This window comes from Ischnura elegans, chromosome 10 (genome assembly GCF_921293095.1).
Source record: "Ischnura elegans chromosome 10, ioIscEleg1.1, whole genome shotgun sequence".
Lineage (NCBI taxonomy): Eukaryota > Metazoa > Arthropoda > Insecta > Odonata > Coenagrionidae > Ischnura > Ischnura elegans.
Genome location: NC_060255.1, coordinates 39,650,136 through 39,670,205, shown reverse-complemented (window position 1 = coordinate 39,670,205; position 20,070 = coordinate 39,650,136). Strand labels below are relative to the sequence as shown.

The 20,070-nt window shown below is 37.6% G+C and overlaps 1 protein-coding gene across 1 annotated transcript in view; it reads left to right on the top strand.

The window, feature by feature from the left end:
- Positions 1-1,962: 1,962 nt before the first annotated feature.
- The window catches only part of LOC124166934 (androgen-dependent TFPI-regulating protein-like), a 46,137-nt gene continuing 28,029 nt past the window's right edge, over positions 1,963-20,070 (top strand). The window contains exon 1 of the mRNA XM_046544647.1: positions 1,963-2,612. Within this exon, the coding sequence (XP_046400603.1) occupies positions 2,433-2,612 (180 nt within the window). The 5' untranslated portion in view covers positions 1,963-2,432. The remainder of the gene's footprint in view (positions 2,613-20,070) is intronic.

Here is a 20,070-nt window from a genome sequence, read left to right as displayed (position 1 = left end):
ACATCTCAATTGTATGTGGTCATAGGCAGGGTTATTTTGGTATTGTTAACAAAAGGAATAATGTTCAAATAACACTTTTATCAATTTAGCTGCCACAAAAATTCTAATATATACATTCGTAGCCAAAACAAAAAAAATGTAATAAAATTTAACTAATTACTTGTGATAGAAACGCAGAGTAATATTTCACTTCTAAAAAAAGTTAAGGGTAGCCCGTTCCGGAACTGCTAATTTTTCCATAACGTCACTGGCCATCGGATGAGTTCCTCTTTCCCTTTCTCGGCATCAGTATTTAATCATTTATTATAATTGTGAAGCTGATGGTAAAATTATTGTCCAGAATGAGTCACTCTCTCTACTTTCTCAGCACCATCACCATATATATTATAACAAGTAACAGTAAGGTCTTTTTCAGTCATCACGTATACGCTCCGTTAAATGATAAATGATGTATCATTTTAAACGTTTAATCATCGGCGTCTGACGAAAAATATAATATCAACCTCAAATTTTACTATTTACCCATTAATTTTAGTTAAAAATTTCGATTTTTCCATGCCGATAACTCGCTTAAGGTACCTATATTGACTCCACAATTTTTTTCATTCTTAAATTCAGAAAAAGGTTTAAAAACCTGTTAAATCCATAACAAAAGCAAAGATACTCAACATATAATAATAAAGCAGGCGATAAAATAAAAATAAATCGAAGAGGTACGAAGCATTTAAACGTTCTCTAAGAGAGATATCCGTCTATAAAGAACTTAAAAGATAACATGTATAACGAGTAATTAAATATATAGTGTTGAAAGTATTAAAAAATTATTATCAACGGGAATTGAAAACAAAAATGAAAATAGTACTAAATGCATATAACGATTGCGCATGGGTGAATGGTATAAAATTGCTTCCTATAAGAGCGAGAGTTTATTATGAAATTGTTTTCAGAATTACAGAATATGATGAATTTATACGTAAAATATGAGTGTGAAATTTTCGCATGGATTATTTGGTTAAGAACAGGATGAGGTCTAACCTCGCCTATACAAACGAACATTCGTGTTGGATCACTGAGGGGGAACAGTATTGAAATGTCTTCCTTGAATCATAACTCCAAACCAATATCCTAGAATTCCGAGGTGGCCGAGAGAAAAGAACAATCCCCCTGTACCCTGAATATGTGAAATTCAAACGACTGAGGCTAGACTGGGGTGAGTTCTATCCTAACCTATCCAGACAAATCTCGTTGATTTGAGTAAACCGGGACTAGCCACGATGATAACTTTACGGAGTCACCCTCAATGCGCAAATTGTGCGACAGATCCACGGAGAAAAAAATCATTAACCTTGACCAGGATTCGAACCCAGATCCCCCGATTTCCGCTCGTGTGCTTTAGACAGTTTATCTGCCGAGGCGTCATTAACCCCTGTAGAAATTTGAGGACTATACCGGACAATGTTGTATGGCCTGCTGAGCATGTGATGCGGCAAACAGTTCAAATCGTGCGCAGACGGGTTCCGGGTTCCATTCCCGTTCAAGGCGAATGATTATTTCACTGTGGATTTTTCGCAAAATCTCGCTGAATCACCGAGGGAAACAGTATGGAAACGGTTTTTTTTACACTTTACGGACGATTTCTCGCAATCGAAACTCCAAAACCGTCAACCTATCGCGTCAGGGGTTCGAAACATTTTTTTCACAACTCTCTGAGCGCATGCCGACAGCCCTCATAACAGTTCCCGTACGTAGATAGCACGTCTTCCTAGCGTAGTTGCATCGAGCGGGTTGCCTTCGGACGGCCGTAAGACCTCCCACCCAGTCCTCCCCCACCCTTCCCGATATTGACCTACCGGCGCACCCTCCCCTCAAACCCCCCACCCCTCCAAGCTCCCTCTAACCCTCCTCGCGCAAGGTCCTGAGGCGCCCCACCACGCAGCACCGCAGTCAGACTTGGAGGCGGGACAGGTCTTGTCTCATGCGGGAGTGGGGGGTGTTCTAGGCTAGGAGAGGGGGAGAAAGATACACACACACACACACTGTGCGTGTGGTGGGGATAGACGCACGTTATTTTTTATTTTTCTCAATGGTAGTTACGCGCCCTCACGGAAGAGTATGTAAAAACGCGAAAGGGGGTGTGGTTACGAAATTGTCCATCGATCCCGGCCGTCCGGTTCCACAAACTGCAGATACATATATTCCCGGCGGCTCCGAGCCGGACTCATTTACCATCGAGTCAGCAAAGTCGCACGAGCAGGCGCCAGGCCCGTGGACTCGTACCGACGGAGACGCCGAACTGCGAGTGTTTCGTCCGCCCACACACAGCAACAGTCTGGTGCCTACCCCCGCTTAATTTCCCGGTGTTTCCCGACTTCGTTTTTCGTCGCAAATCCGCGCGACCAGTTCTGAAGGGTTTGCCGGGATAGTTCAGCGATATGGAAAGGAAAGAGTCAAGCTCGAAAATGCTCGTGAGGGCGTTCCACGGAGTAGGCCTCTCCATCTATCTCCTCCTCGGCTACTACTTCCAGAAGCACCTCAAGGTGCCGGACGGGGTCCAGCTGACCGTACCAGACCCCGCTAAGGAACCGTGGCAGTACCTGACTATATGGAATGTGGTAAGTGAAAGGATTAAAAAAAAAAAAATTCTCCAGTGATGTGTACGTATAACATGGACAATCCCTCAAGAAGCTTGGGATTCAAGATACCGATATACTTCGTGCTGAGTGCGTTGGCATGTGTTCAGTGGAATTGTGCCTTCTTTGCGGTGACCTAGTGGAAATAGTGATAGATTATATACAGGGGGATGAACATGGACTATTCTTATGGACTGTATCCTCACCGACCACAAGCAGCTAGATTGGTTGTTCATCTTACGACTAGCGATAGGAGAGCAATGATCTGTATGAGTGCATACAATATAATAAGTGCTAGATAATTATTTAAGATTATCTACCGGTTAATGTAGGCTTGCATGAAGGTTGATGGTGCGAATGTTCCGATCATCCTTAGTTAGATTTTCCCTCTTTGACCCTTAATGGGCCTATTCGTATTCATTCTATCTATAAATTCCATGCCCTTTCTCGCCTTTCTCCGCTTATGAGTAAGTAATAATGAAGTTATTGATAGAAAAAGTGGTTATTATATTCAAAGATTGACCCAATAATAGTGCAATGAATATCCGGCATAATCAATTGCAATCTAATTGCAAGCTATTAGATTATGATAATGTTTCTTGGTTCGATGAGAATTAGCTACTTCTTATGACCAAGAAACCTTAAAATTGAATAAAAAACAGTTAAAAATGAGTTAGTGACTTTTAATGAGACGATGGTTTTAAACGCTTGAATAGATTTGGGCATATAAATATATAGATATATATTTATGGCAGCCATAGGTAAACTCAAGTCTGACAATTCGCAGCGGAGCAGCGCAGCGGAATTCTCACTTGTCATCCAAAAGAGCGGTAAACAAAAACAAGAAAGCGAGTATAATAAAACGTGGTTAAATAAGAAGCCAAGAGGGGAAGCACTGTAGAAAGGATCGAAGTTAAAGCAGATGGTCTGTAAAGAATCCCCTCTTTAATGGGCAATGGATCAATCCTGACGCCTTTTTTGATTTCCAATGAGTTCGAGTCTTGGAGGAAAGGAGGTATTTCAGGGGTGCATTTTGAAGGAAGTAATTAATTACCAGAGAATATAATTATAAAAATGGTGAAGTGCTATACCAACTTTCCACCCCATTTTTAGGAAAATAAGGATTTGATAATTTGTAGTTTTCTGCAAGAGTTTGGACTTACATATATTTTTTTCAACAATACTTAAATTTTATTGAAAAATATTTTAACGGAAGTAATGTGTTCAGGTTTTGAAAAAAAATAAATCACTGAATTTACTTCAACTCAGAAAAATATCAAATTCGTCTTCTTACCCGATCTCGTTCCTTCATTTTGTTTTGCTTTTTATGTGGTATAACTTCTATATCCACAGGTTTTCACTATTTACAGTTTTTATTTACATATATTGTACAAGAAATGATTTGAAAAATGTTTCATTTGAAGCATTTAACACTGCAATTTGTTAACTATAAGATATTCCTGAATTGACTTCTTCACTTGGCATTTTGGATTTGAGCAGGCAACCAACGTTTTTGTGGAGCTAACTTTTTGAGTAAACAACTGATTACAGAACACCTTTTAGGGTCTTCCTCCTTTTTACTATTATAAAAGTAAAGCTAAGCTTTTGTGTGCCAAGAGTATTGACTGTAAATTTATTACAGACAGATAAGGTATAACCTCTTTTATCTGAAAAGACCGCAACATCCGCGAGTTTATGGTCGGTCAAATTTCGTGTCCTGGTCCCAATAACCCAAATAACGTTCCGGTCCCTAAAAATCATCTTCGATTTAACTAATTATGTCGTCAGATCTTGAGGATTCTTTTAATGTGACTGGGATAAGCAGTATGGTATGGATTACTTATAAGTAATGACATTGATTTCAAGGAATGAACGGCTACCACGTCAAGCTCTTAGCAGTTTCAAAACCTTTGAAACTAACTCACGTTGGAAATAAAGTTGCTGTGTTGAAATATAAGCGCAATTTACGGAATAAAGCTTTCTGCTTTGGGATATTCAAATGGTTCAAATAATTCCGCCTCGTTTCATGAATCTCAAATTGTAATTGAGCTCTTCGTAAAAATACTGTACCACTGACAGTCTTTCAAGGATAGCAATTTGATCGCCCATGACGAGTTCATGCATCGTTAAGCGAAAATATGAGCATCAAATTCTGCTATTACCATAGAAGCATGACTAATGACGACGAAAACAGAAGGTTAACCCACGATGATTGGCTGCAAATATGTTAAGGGTTCCAAATCAAATTGTAATAGGACATAATCACAGGAAAAAAGCAGTTTGGAAAAAGAGTAGTTTGAATTAGGAGGTAGACAAGAGGAAAGAGTTGAATAAGAAGATGTATTTGAGGATATGGCCGACGAAAAATTGCAGTAATTGAAACTAATATAGAAGGAGAATATTATAAGATTCATCTTTGGAGGTCGTGTAGCAAGGGAGGAACTTTCCTTAAGCGAAATGGAACTGATGTGCATTTTCAGGAAGTTACTTGAGATTATGAGGAGCTGGCAGTGGTAACGAGGTTTGGAAGACATGTATTTTTAATTATAACAATATATTAATGACGTTAATTTAATATTTACCTAACGGCCTATCAGTCACTTCACTAGTGAGTTGAGCTGTGCTATTTTGAAAATAGTTCAGTGGTACCCTTAAAATGTCCTATTTCACAGGAATAAATTATCATTCGTACAATAAGGGAGCAGTGGTAACGAGGTTTGGAAGACATGTATTTTTAATTATAACAATTTATTAATGACGTTAATTTAATATTTACCTAACGGCCTATCAGTCACTTCACTAGTGAGTTGAGCTGTGCTATTTTGAAAATAGTTCAGTGGTACCCTTAAAATGTCCTATTTCACAGGAATAAATTATCATTCGTACAATAAGGGAGCGATGTCAAAATGCAATGGATTGATTTTCAAAATAACAGCATTGGCGATGTGCAGACACGTGAATTATCTATTTCTTTGAGAAGTAGGGGGAGGAAAATATGGGCTGGTATATGGTAACAAAAAAATTGGTTTTCGCTATCTCCCATATGGGATACGGAACAATGTACAATTCAAGGCAATTGTATTAACTTTAACCCAAACGTGACGTTAAAAAAAATGTCAAGTATTAACACACAGACTTAACGCGACAACTTCGCAGTCTTATATTGCAGCATGTTTTTTCTACCAGAGTGGATAAAATATTTTAGATAAAAGAGTAAAAGAAGCCCTCAATAATATTTTTAAAAAATATTGATAATTTTTATAACTTAGGCAAACATAATTTCATTCAGTCAGCGTTCACAATATAACTGATGACAAAACATGACAAACTGATGGCAAAAATGACCTGAAAATATAACATTCATAATTCAACCAACTCTTACGTTATAATAGCGAAACAATTGAATGCATGTTGGGTGTGATATCGTATTGACTACTTTCCGTTTGAGTTTCAATCCTTTTTTTCATTTACCCCGATTCTCACGAAAAATCTCCTTTTTACGTTACATTATTCAACAATATCCACCAATACACTGATATTTTCACAAATATGTGGCTGATTTACAAATATTTTCCCAAATCCTTGACTGAATACTCTTCTTTCGCTAGGCCTCATTATTTTGCCCGTAGACACGCTTTGCTGGTGCCAAAACTTTTCCCCTCAGTAGAAGAAAATTTTCGTAGAAGTGGCCCATCCTTCAAGCGTGAGAAGGCAGCACAGTGAAAGTGAGAAGTGAAAATGCGACCGCTAGACCACCAATTGGAGTGCATCGATCCGATGTAGATTTTGGATGTCCCCGAAAATCATTCGGGCCGTCCAAGACTTTCACATTTCACGCCAAATCCGAAAACCAGAGGGGTTCCTTCCGTTCAGCGAGTGATAATTTTCTCAAGAAAGGTTTTAACACGTTGCGTACCGGCGTATTTTAATTCCTAGGAACGCCGATTCTGGGTGGAGGTGTTGAGATTGGAAATATGCCTTTGGTTTAAACATGGTTAAAAAGCTAATGTTTAGAATATAACTTTACCCAATCAAACGCTATGATGCATCAATTCATTATGAATAACGAACAACAACTGAAAACGTACTAACGAATACGTATTGTACGCTTTAAAATTGTTTAGGTTGACGCGCCTAAATGACGAGAAACTTCGTCATCCGTCCGGAACGTTCGGGAAAAAAATGACGAGAATTCTAGCCATAAAAAAAACAAAGAAAGGTCAATTGACATGCCATCTTAGATTTTAAGACTCGCTAATAATCGGAGAAAGTTTAATATAACAGAAAGAAATAAATTCCCGTTACTGATAAAATGTTCAATGTGTCCCAGTTTAAATTGTCGAAATTTCTGCAAATTACCGTTGGCTTATAGGGGGAAAAATTTATGTCAATGTGGAGACTTCATTTTTAGTAGCCTCAAAAGTATTACGAAGAAAAAAACATCCCAGGAAAGATAATTCAAACCGGGGAAAAGTTTTTGTCGCATGACCTTCATTCAGTGCACTGAGTATGAAATTGAGGATCATATCGTGATTTTCTTCAAAGGATCGTTTCATTTACATTATTACTTCCCTATTGCCTAAAAGATGATTGATTAAGATTGCCTAAAAGTCTCAGGGACACGCGTAAATTTTATGACGTAAAAATGAAATGAAAAAAGATCGATGACTTAAATTGACTGACGGAGCAGAAAATAACTTGATGAGACGACATTGAGAAAACAATTTTGCATGCCAAATTGTGACGGGAAAAATGGCTCATTTCACAATAGGAAGTTTCGTCGGCAACGTAGCATCAAAGATTTTCATTGTGTTTAACCATTCAGGTTTTGCATGAATTTACTGCCTGAATGTGACAGAATTAATTGAGATATTACGCATTTTGCATAAATAAGACTCTTATGAGGAACTCTGAAACGTTAATGTTGCATTAATATCATGAAAAAAGTTATAAAACGCATAGCAAGTTTAGAAACAGTAAAGAAGAAAATATTTGGCGCCAACGGATTGTAAAAGTATACCCCGCATTAGATAAAGGAGAAAAAAATGCAATCATTGGGAATTAATCAATTATTTCGGCATCCATTACTAACATAGGTAAATTTAAAAATACTGCATTTATCAAACCAGCGGGAAAGTAATCCTAAACCATCAGATTATAAATGTCATAAAATTGAACTCATGGGAGTTGTTTAAAAAAATAGATGTCACAGAAAGCCCAAGAAGATATTCGTTTTTTGAAGTCAGACGACTAATTTAAGTAAACCTTGGAAATACTTTGTCATTACCCAAGGGAAAAACAAAATGAGAGTAAAGAATTCTTTCCGGAAAAGACTAATAAAAGATCGAATTCCCCAATTCTTAACGTTCAAAAATTTCTTAGTAAATAATGATAGAGAGCCACAAGTATCAGGCCTCAGGTAATTCCTCGAAAAATAAAAAAGCCGGCAATCTCTACGGAGGTTCTGCAATGCAAGTTCTTATTATGCTAGCTTTTCGGGGGTAAGATTAGCAAAATTTTAAAGAAATGCTCATCCCTAGTTTCGCAAAGTGAACACTAATTTTGAAACGGTGATTAAAATGTAAAAAATACACAATAAAACATAAGAGATAGTGGCCAGATGCTAGGATTTATTTAAGGAGCTTAATTTACGGAAGATACACCGAGGATAGCATTTTTTTGGCAGAAATAGAACTTTTTAAACGAATAAAGCATATAGGAGCAAAGAGTATTTTTTAGGAAAGCACAAACTTACTCTCGTGTTTACCCAACTTCACAGTATCAGAATAAGCTAGAGAAATACCTTGTCCAGTGTCGTATCTACCTGCGACAGACTGGCCCACGAATCATGTACATAACCTGAGCGACTGACGCCTTTATTAATTTTCTCCGGGAAGTGCAAGCTTAGAGAGATGTCTATAAAAGTTTGCAATCCATCTTTTATCGTGATGATAGGTGAGAAAGCTTAGACTATTGAGCCCTCTAATCTCTAGGCAAACAATCTGACGCAGCACATGTTTGTCGGGGGCTGTCACGGATGATATTGCCTAGTTTCGCAACGTCGGGGCATGCGAAGGCGTCACTTTCAGCACGCCGTTATCACTGACCTACCGAAACATTCACGCGCAGCCGGCCGACTCGGTCACATTTATTTTTCGCTGACAGTCCTCAATGAGGCAGCGCTGATTTTCTTCCTGCTCACGTCCGACCAGGGACTAGGTCAAGTTCTCTCCTCAAGAAAGAGCTCGGTGGCGATGCGTGAGGGCTCCGTGAAATGTGTGTCAAAGTTAAATTTTAAGGGTTTGGTGGATTCAATTGTTTTTCCCCTCAGTTTTGGAGCATAGCAAATATTAGTACGGAAAATGTCCTTACAGACAGCGTAGGGGTGGCCGTCTCCCGGTAATTTCTGGGAAAATTGAAAAAGCGGAAATCTCTGCGGAGGTTCTCCAATGAAAGTTTTCATTTCACTAGCTCAAAAATAAGAAAAATGTCTTTGCAGACAGAGGTGGATTAAGTGAGGGGTGGTCGTCCCCGGGTAATTTAAAGGAAATATTGAAAAAGCGGAAATCTCTGCGGTGGATCTCCGATGAAAGTTTTCATTTCGCTAGCTTAAAAATCAATACACCAACAAATTAAGTTCGCCATGAAAAAATATTTGACTTAGAATATTTTTTCATGGCGAACTTCATCCGTTGGTGTATTTAATTTTGCACCCGTGCGCGTGACTGCGTACAAAGTCACAAGTTCCTGCAGTGCTTTAAAAATCAATGTTCAAACATAATTGATTAATATCATGAAGTAAATCTTCCACGCATATAAGACCTCAGATGCATTTTATCTGGAGGTATTGAATACCACCAAGGCACCAAGTATAAGTCATGAACCGGCCTGGCCATTCAAATTTTTCTTTACGTAAGTTGCCATTGGCCATTATACACTTACAGTTTTCAGTTAATTCTTTGGTAAAGATGACTCAGTACAATAATAAAAAAAATCGTTTATAGTTTCGTTTTGGAATGGAGGAAAATTTACTAAAAAAAACCAACGTTTTTCTAGAGCGTTTCATCAAAGTTTCACGAAGTTCCAGGAAAGGAAGATATAAAAAAACAGTCATACATCGGCACATTAAAAATACTGCGAAAAATTCGGACACTCAGACGAAATTATCGAAATTAGTGGTGACCCAGGTAAAGTAATGAACCAATCCTTATCTTTGATGTGAGAAATTCCTAATGGGTGAAATTGCGCAATCCCCACCACTAAGATGGAAATTCATACACCTGCGGCTTAATTCGAGGTGAGGTCTATGCTAACGTATCCGAACTGACTTTCGGGATGAATCGCTGATTGATTGACAATAAAGTAGCAAGTACAACTGCAGTCGAGGGTAAACTTCTTTTGGGATTCCCACCGGGTTAGAAACTCCGCAGCTGCCGACGTTTCGAGCTCCTACTCTGGGCCTAATGGAGTTTTTAACCCTGTGAGAATCCCGAGAGAAGTTTACCTACATGTTTCGCCGGAAGAGCATCGAATCTTCTTACGAATACAGTCTATGGAATAATAACGGGGACTTGAGGCGCAAAAATTTTGTAAGGAAAGCCTAGCCTGAATCTCAACTACGAGGACGATGACATGGTAAGGTAGAAGTAGATCACCCGACCCGCACTTGTGAAATCTAGGCTCGAATCCCGGATAATACAAAAGATTGTTCTTTGCTATATTTCATCTTTAGTTACGTAGTTACCCGTTTTCCTGAAGTCACTTTGGTGGTTATGTTGAAAGTCCCACCACATTCTCCTTAGAGAGGGGTCCGTTAATTACGTGAGGAATTTAGAGGGGGGAAGGGGTCAAGCCGATTCTCACCGAATCTCACGTGGGGGAGTAGAAGGGGTTCTGGCAATTATCATGTATTTTTTTCGAAAGAAACAGGAAAATATAACAATCTTATAAATGCGATGGTGGTTGGCGTAACATGGTGAAACTCCTTCATGATGCACAAAGGTTAAGAAAAGACTCTGGCCAGATGATGATACGCTGTATCGAAACCGGTCGCAAATATATTTTATTTTGTGAAACAGCGAAGTCTTTTCTTAACCTTTGTGAATCTTATAAATCTTAAATACTAGTCTTGATTGGTTAAAAAAAATTAAACAATCAACAACAAATTCAGCGCGGTGAAGCATAGATTAACGTAATTACACCGAAAATACAGCATTTTGAACAATCTCATGTGAGATTAGAAGGAGGGGGTTGAGCCAATTCTCACGATATTTTCTAAAGGGGTTTCAAAATTCGTCAAAATTATCTCACGAAATCACAGACACCCACTATACGACTGCCTATTCTTCAGCATTGATAATCGCCATATGAGTCGTTAATTGCTCCAAGGAATTAGTTTAACGTCAACGCAAAAGCACAAAAGGATTTTATGATTTTTTTGGTTGCTACCTATTATGGGTAATTAAAATTGTGGCGGAAGATATTTGTTCTCGTTTCGATTGCGTCCTGTTCGACATTGAACAGATGCAATTCTCATTGGAGTAAAACTAGTTCTGTGAGGGTGGTTTAACGATGGACTGTCACTTCCTAAGAAGATAAGTTCTCATACTTCCTGCTTTGCTACTCCTGGGTTAAGAGAGACACTCAGTGATTGAGTCGTAGTGTCTAAAACGGAAGACAAAAAAACAGTGAATTACCATGGTGGATATAAAAAAACTTGAAAATTTCCTGGTGGTAAATAACTCTAAAATACCACCCTTCATATTTTTACCCAACAAGTTGTGGTGACGTATATATAATTGGCATTACTTACCTATGGCATTTATATATGACTAAAAAACACTTCTTAAGCTTATTTGCCATCCTTCTCGATTTCGCCCCTTTAGACTAGAGCTTCTATATTCTTACAAGAGAGTATCATTTCAACTTTAGTACTTACATACACAAAGTAAAACATAATGTCCTTTTTTTAGATGCATCAAAACTTCCTTTTTTACCGAGCATTTCATCCATTCAGCATTACATTTTTTCAATTTGAAAACAATATTAGATAAAAATGCCGCTAAAAGTATGCTAGGAGGGATTGCCGTCTTTGTCTTTGAAATATATGTCTCGGACAGGTCTGGGAAGTATTTCTATTAACCAGTATTTTTAGATACGTATTTGAAATTAGTATTAATTAGTATTTGATATTTCAGGTACACGACCTGATAGTATCTTGTATTTCAAATACAGGTTTTTGGTATTTCCCCATTCTAAAATAAAAAAATACATTTGTAAAATAATTTTGAAGTAGCTCTGATAACGCTTCCGTAACATTTTGCTTCAGAGGTTACTTCGCTTTCGTCAGAATCGTTGTCTTCATTCGTGTTTGCAACTATCCAGAACGTCCCGAGGCATTTTTAATATCTCTTAGTTTGCATACAAATTTATTTTGTATTTTAAAAAGAATTTAAAATACTATTTTTCGGTTTGTTCTTCAAATACCCAATTCAAAGGTGTTTTGTATTTTGCATCTCAAATGCATTCGGAGCGGTATTTGTATTTGAAATACCGCTGGAAATGTGTTTGAAATGGCCTCGGCCTGTATTTTGCTCACTCCTGGTCTAGGACGAGAACTAAATGCGCTAGAGAGAGATCGTCTTTTGGTCTGAAAGAGGAGACAGCCTGCTCCCCACCAGTGGGATGACAATTTTCGAAACTAGCAGATTCAAAAGTGATAATTCGTTTCCTCTCATGTGAATATTTGCCCTCCATCGTGCTAGAAACGTCGTCGCGCTGTGGTTCTAGCACAAATAATCGCGGTCACCTTGGAGATGTTGCCTCAGGACACAAAAGACGACAGAAAAAATAATTAAGTGCTATTACTGCTAAATACACCAATAGTTGCGCAGCTTGTATGTTGCGAAGGAGTTCTGCGTCGCATGCGGGAATGAAAACACAAAAAAATTAGCCATTAAATTTTATGATACGCATAACTGCCTCTGACCAGTTAAGATTTAGTGGAGGACTACTAGTTTACAACTTTTAATTATCATCTTAAAATTTACAATGGGTGTAGAGTACTCTTTTATCATAATTTACAGTACACCAGACAAAAACTAATGATTTATAAAAATAATAACATGGTCATTCTTTCAAATTTTAGATAAAGATAGGTACCTATTTTTATATTCCTTGCATTTGTTCATAAAGGTTATTATTTCCATTCAGGGAGGTAAGAAGGCCTATAAACAATACGCCTGAAATTAGGCAAACTTATGTGCGGGTATGAAAAAAAAATATAGAACCAAAACTACTCATTATTTAGCGGACAATACCTTGCTATTCAAGTTTCGACCAGTTCCCGATTAGATAGAGCGCTAAAATTTCCAGGATAGCTCAGAAATGGATGACATTGATTCTTACTCTTTCATCATGGTCGTAACAGTATCTCAAGTAATATTCAGGGATAAAAATCAAATATGGAGATTTTTGGAAGAACACTTCAGAAGTCATAGTCGAAAAAAGTTGTGCGTATTTAAGATTATAATCGCTTTCCCTAGGAAACAAGTATGATGTATATTCCAGTGGCGCAGCGAGGGGGGTGTTTTGGGGGATAAAACCCCCCCCCCCCAGAGCTCAGAGTTTTTAAGTTAAATCTATTTTACTTAATTGGATTAATATTGCTTATAAAATAGTGTGAGTAATAACAAAATATCCCTCATAAGGCCGTAAAACTCAACATTTTGAACCATTTATCTTAAATTTTTTCTGGCGGAGGGCCCCCGCACCTACCGCTTACCCTTATATATACCAAAATGTTGAGTTTTACGGCCTTATGAGGGATATTTTGTTATTACTCACACTATTTTATAAGCAATATTAATCCAATTAAGTAAAATAGATTAAAAATTTCTCTGAGCTCTGGGGGGGGGGGTTTACCGGTTATACCACACCCCCAGGCACCCCAGTATTAGTTGCGCCTCAAACCCCCCCCTAGACTTAATTTCTAGCTGCGACCCTGGTATATTGATCTGCAAATGTTAAGCTTAATATCTTACACGCGCACCGCGTACCGGCCATTTTACACCGGGGTGTTCAACAAATGTAACAAGTAAACGTACACAAACGACCATGCCCTGGATCAGGGAAACGTACCCAGGCGGGACTCGAACCCGCAACCTCTAGTTTGGCAGGCGAGAACGTTACCCCGCCGCCACCAAGGCCGGTAAAATATTTTCGACCCTGCCAGGATAGGAGGATATTTGAAATTTTCAATAATTTATGGGACCGTAGGCCGTTGTTCCTTTATTCTCACTTTTGGGTTTGTTTGTCCTTCCGGGCATCTTGCAACTGAAATTTCGGCCACTTCCTGATTAACTAGAACGCTGTTATTTTCAGGATAGCCAAGTACTAAATGACGATGTATGGTTCTTACAATTTGTGCGCATGTTAAATTAAAAAAATTAAACTTAAAAATACATTAGACGGGTCTCTTAGCGAAAGAAAATATATATTTCACCACGTTTTTCATTTTTGATATCTGAAATTTTCTTCTAAAACGTATTTTTAACTTTCTCATCAATCACATTTGAAAATTCGTATAATTTAAGGGACCGCAGGCCGCTATTTTCTTCTTTTTAATAATACTTGTTTTTTTTATGAAAATGTTTTATATTGTAATATTTTTTGTGCTAGGCCTGCAGCGCGACATGCTGCTATCACTACAGAGAGCAAACATTCCCATGAGAGGAAACGAATTATCTCGTTTGCATCGGCTACAGTATCGAAATTTTCACTCCTAGTGGTGGAGAGCAAACAAAGAAGTTCGGGCGTTTACCTGGAAATACATTTTCCAAGGGTATCCGCCACTCAGTATGGTGGGCATAGCATATAATAGTATTCTTTGCTCTTTGCCAATGTATAATATGTTATACTTTTCTTTGCTCGGCTCATAAACCAAGGTCTGGTAACGCCCGAATTGCTGTAAATCAGTGTGGGATGTGTAGTTTATGTTTTATTGTGTATGTTCGCGAAGGAATATGCTGTGGTGAAATTATTTTTATACTGGATAATGAATTGTTAAGAATTATTCACATTTTTTTAAGGGCAAGGAGCTCACGATAATAGATGAATTATTATTATTAGAATTAAGAATAACGGGTCAACTACATGGTAAAACGCAGAGCTTATTTGCGAGGTATCTAAACATTTGAACAACGAAAAGCTTTTCCGCTCCAAAAACGGCACTAGTTAGACGAAGCCCGGATACTGAGAATCGCTAATCGTTCAAGGCTATGCAAAATTAAAAAATATAACACAGCACGACCCGGCGTCCTTGAGCCCAAAATACGATTCAGGTTTTTGATTTAAAAAAATGTTCGCTCGGCGAAGTTGGGTTGCGACTGCTGTTTATTTGCGTCTGAACTTTTTCTGAATAATTCAAATTTGACAATTGTAAGATTGGGTCCTGTTAATATTCTGCTATACATTCAAAAAATCATTAAGATCATCAGCCACAAACAATTTTCTCAAGACATTGATGTTAATAGTGTGTCCAAAATCGAATAACTAATGTTTGTTTCTGCTAGGAGAGCAGTAAATTATTCTTTTGTTTTGTAAAACGTACGTCTTTTGTTTTTTCAAGTACGACGCAGTAGTCTTCTCCCAGTTGTATGGAGTACATGTAGTTTGGTGTGATAAGTCGTAATAAAGGTGTGTAAAAACTACTAGTTTGAGTAGTCATTGTGAAAGAACAGAAGATAATCAACAATTGAAAGCGTAGAAATAAAATTTCTTAATCGAAAGAGAAAAGTTTTTTTCCAAAATTTTCGTTTATCTAAAATTCACCCTACACCTCATTTTTAACCCAGCTCCCTTACGATTCCATCCTCATGCTCCTTACTTAAAGCCAAGTGTAACTTTTCTCCTTGAGTACTTGAATGCAATAACACACTAGCCAACGAAAAGCCTGATTACAATGTACATTCCTTATCATCACTCGTTTTTTCTTGTCTTTCATTCATAGTTTGGTGTTTTTATTACAATACTTCTGCGGTAAGCACTGATTCATTTATTGCAATTTCGCTATAAAGTGTCCACTTTGTCCTTACTTAGTTAAGGCAATGTGGAGTATCTTTTTGATTGCTTATTATTAGGGATGTACGGACACAGAATTTTTTTCAGTTCCAGATCTGGATTTGATACTTGATTCCAGGTGTCGGATCTTAAGATATTTTTGGATCCAAATGCATTTTTAACTGCCCGCTATAAAAATGAGTAATTATTCCAGTTTTTTTCTGGGTATATGCAATCAAAGGAATTGTATTTGGATTGTCATATACATTTTACCTTAAGACCTGATTACAATGTACATTAACACGTACTAGTTAATGTGTGGATGCATGAAGGATTTTGGTAGACCGGAACGGAGCACGAATGCATGAACCGAATAAGAACCTGTTCTTTTTTCCGCTCATGCGTTCGCACAAGTTGGGTGTTTACACGGTAAATTTTTATGTTAATTCACGCGTTCATAGATACATATTTGGACATCAACTCGAACGTGTTAATGTATCGCGTAACCAGGTCTTTAGAATCTGCCCTTACTTTTCTCCTCTTCGATACTATGAACTAACGAACAAACTGTTTCCATTTCTACGCAAGTTGAAGTTGAATTTCCTTTTACCATATCAGATAAATCTATTTCCAAATGATTGTTTACGTCATCAATGCTCTAAACGACTTTCATCGATGATCGTTTGACTCCATAGGAACTTCCATGTCTAATTTATACGCAATTTTACATTCCTGTTTCATTTCACTCTTGTAACAAAATTGGAGCACTAAATGAGAGGAAAAAGTCTAGGAAATCTTTCGAGAAATCTAAAGCCAATTCTAGAAGTTTTGCGTTTGTTGAAAAAAAATGAAATACGATATACTTGACAAAGTGTATGTGTGAAATAAACGACAAACTTCAAAGAATTTTGCGACTGTGTTTGATGCAAGCCTTTCCCAGTACCGCGAGAAAGATGATATCTATTGAAAATTATAATTTATCTTCATCTATTTCCATTTTAAAGCAATTTCTTTGTGTGATTTACAGAAAAGCTGAGGGAGCGGCTCGAAGCAGCTGCACATTTTGTATTTTGTATCGAACAATTTCTTTCCCGCCCTCGCCAAATTGACAGTTTATACTACCTAAACATTTTCACTTCCCTGAAAATAAAGTGGGAGAAAAATATTGCTGGCTAAAAGAGCAGTAGCACAAATTTAACGCAAGATTAGAATTTAAATAAGGAGCGTGTGGGTAAACTAATAACGTTCATCAGAGAACTGCCTCAGGAATATCATTTGAAATAGGGGAACTTTCGCTGTAATTATCGTATTCCATCGGTTTTAAGAGTTAATTCAGCCTGTTATGAAAACCGTAGGCTACGACAGGAAGCATTTGTTGGGTACAGAAATATTTTAATTCTTCTATCGATGATAAAATTAATTCTGTCAAATCTAGTGTAAGATGAAAAAAACGAGTGATTAAGAGTAAATATTTCGACAAAAACCCCCTTTGATACATATTCTACCAGGAAAGTATTTACGTAGCACAGAACATGAGGACAAAGGTGGTAGTTTTGATACATTTATGGCATAATTAGGATACAAAAATATCTCACCACACGATATCACGGGGAATTGCCTATTTATGTGGTCATACATACGAAATCGACAGAAACATCATGAACAAGCTTTTGGCACCATTAGTATCATCAAATCTATGTTCCATTATTAAATATGATTAGTTGAAATCCACAATGATATTTTTCATGTGCTATTCTTTCATTGAAGTAACCTTCTTCGAGCTAAGAATTATAGTTACTCTACTATAATTACTTGAAGAGTCCACAATTTGAACTAGCAATATTCTTGACATCATCAAAATAAAGGGAAGATTTTGTAAGAAAATGTCTTTACGGATTCGCAAAAGTGCCCGCAAACGATAGGCGACTTCAAAGGTTGTAGAAAAATCTGGACTGTCTTGCAAAATCTGGAGTGGAACAAGCTTGGACACAACTCTTCCGAGAATAAGAGTAAAAATTGACATACGAAGGTAAACAAACGAGAAAAAAAAGTTAAGTAGGCTCACGCTGGAGACCTTCATATCACAAGAGGGCACTTCATGAGAATGAAAACAAACTACATGCACGCCGTTAAGCAGGACTCGTATTTTGTTTCCACTCAATATTGTCGATGCTGCAGTTTCTTTTTAAACCTTACCTTTTCCTGCAAACATCAGCGGAAAGGAACAGTCACTCGACCCGGCATTTTTGACCTGGTTTCTGAAGCACACGCCGATGCAGAGCCTCAATCGACACGTTTGAACGAAAACCACGGCGTTTCGAAGTTGACGATTTTTTTCCTATATCGTGTGACCTCGAATTATGCTGAACCAACGTCAATACTGCGAGATGTTTAAAAAAATCTATTATCATCAGTTTACGCCTAGATTTAAAATAGACACAAACATGAATTATTATGGCTTCACAAAAAAAAATTGACGAGAAAAAAGAAGGTTTCATAACGTAAGAAAGACAGCGGGTTGCTGCACTTAAAACAAGGAGAAGAAAAATCCTGATATTTTTCAATAACGTTTTTGCCGACACAAATTACGTGTTGGCACATCATGCTTGATTTTGGAGATGAAAGATTGGATACAAGTCATTTTTCTGCCTGGGAGAGTTATGTCAGATAAGAAATAGACCTATAAGAATATATTTTTTATGGTAAGAAGAGGGAAGGCATTACAGACGCGTTAGAAGATTTCGGAGTGGCATTAGGGAAGTACCCTATAAAATTTCAATATTTTTTTCAATACGCAGCACAAAAACGTTTTATTAAATTTTTGTAGGTGATTAATATTAAAAAAAAAACTCTCAGAAATGCATAATTCCGATGATTGCGCGCCCATATGTTGGCATCTTTGACGCGAAGTTGTAGAAGACACTGGTTTGGTGCAAGTGAAAAATATGACTTCAACTCAAGACTATTCATTTAATCAACATCTGTATTGTTGCACAGAGTAAACATAAAGAAAAATATTTGGTCGCCATCCAACGGACATCTGAAAATTAGAAATAACAACAACATATATCGTAGAATTTAAATTCGCGCGCGTCGAGGAAATAAGATATAGCCCGAGAGATAGGGGTTAGTATTTAGAGAAATCTAAAGACTAAATAAAAATGCTTTAAAGCGATCTCAACTATCAATCTCTCGATACCAATTACGACACAGACATGAGCATAACAGCGCGTGGACGGGAACTGTGTAGCGTTTGTTTTCACGTCCTTTCACTCGAATGGAAATTTTCTTGTCATTCAATTTAATACTCACGAATCAGGAGTATCAGGATTGATAAACCCTATTTAAATTCAATGTGCTGCCTTTTTTTCCATCATCATCATCACCGGTCAATTATCCCAAGATTGGTTTGACGAAACTCTTTCCACTTCCATTCTCCTATCAGCTAATCTTTTCACACATACTTATTTCTTCTCTTTCGTATCCTTCTTTACCTGTTCCATATATTTTGGTCGAGGTCCTCCTTTTCCGTTCTTGCCATCAACTTGTCCCTCGACGATTGTCTTCATCAGGCCATCAGGTCTAAAGATATGGCCGAGAAGTTTTTAAGTCTTTTTATCAATGTTAGCCTGAGGCTTCTATTCTCTTCTTCCCATCAAAATAATAAAATTGGGAGTTTCAATGGTGGCTTCGGCTTTTGGTTATTACGCCACCACCATGAGGTCTCTTGTTTTACCCTGAGGATAAGAGGGTCAAAACAAGAAGGAATTGGTACATACATATTCCCCTGAGATAAGCATGAAAAGAAAGGAACTCTTTTGTACACTGCCAATATGATTGTCACTTTTGTCCTTCCCAATATATTTCTCCTTTTCCATCTCAATAAAAAGCTTGACGTCAACCAACCCACTAACACCGCTACCGGAGTAGTGCATACGTAAGCAGAGTTCCCATCTCTCTTGTGCATTCAAGCTAGCGTCATGAAATTTGCCGAGTTCGCAGAGGGCGAATCTATAGAGGGGAATGAAAAATTCATTGAGCGGGACAGCTTTAAATTGCAAAGTGATCTATCCATTATGACGCAGTCAAACGTGAATCACAGTGCATGCCTCTCTCGCCCTGTCATTTATGCCGAGCAATTTCACTCACTTACTATTGTAAGGTTGATATACAGCTCGATATTGAACTGAATTGTTTTAAACTCATTTTCGCACAACGCTGAAAAAAAACAATTGAGGCTACAGCGCCTCTACCGGGTCCCATAAATACTATGCCAAACGTGAGAATGGTAATGCGGAATAAATTTCAGAACAGTAATTAATGGCACCGTCTTCAGATAACGGTAAAAATGAAATCACTTTTGTGCATCGTGACCCAGAAA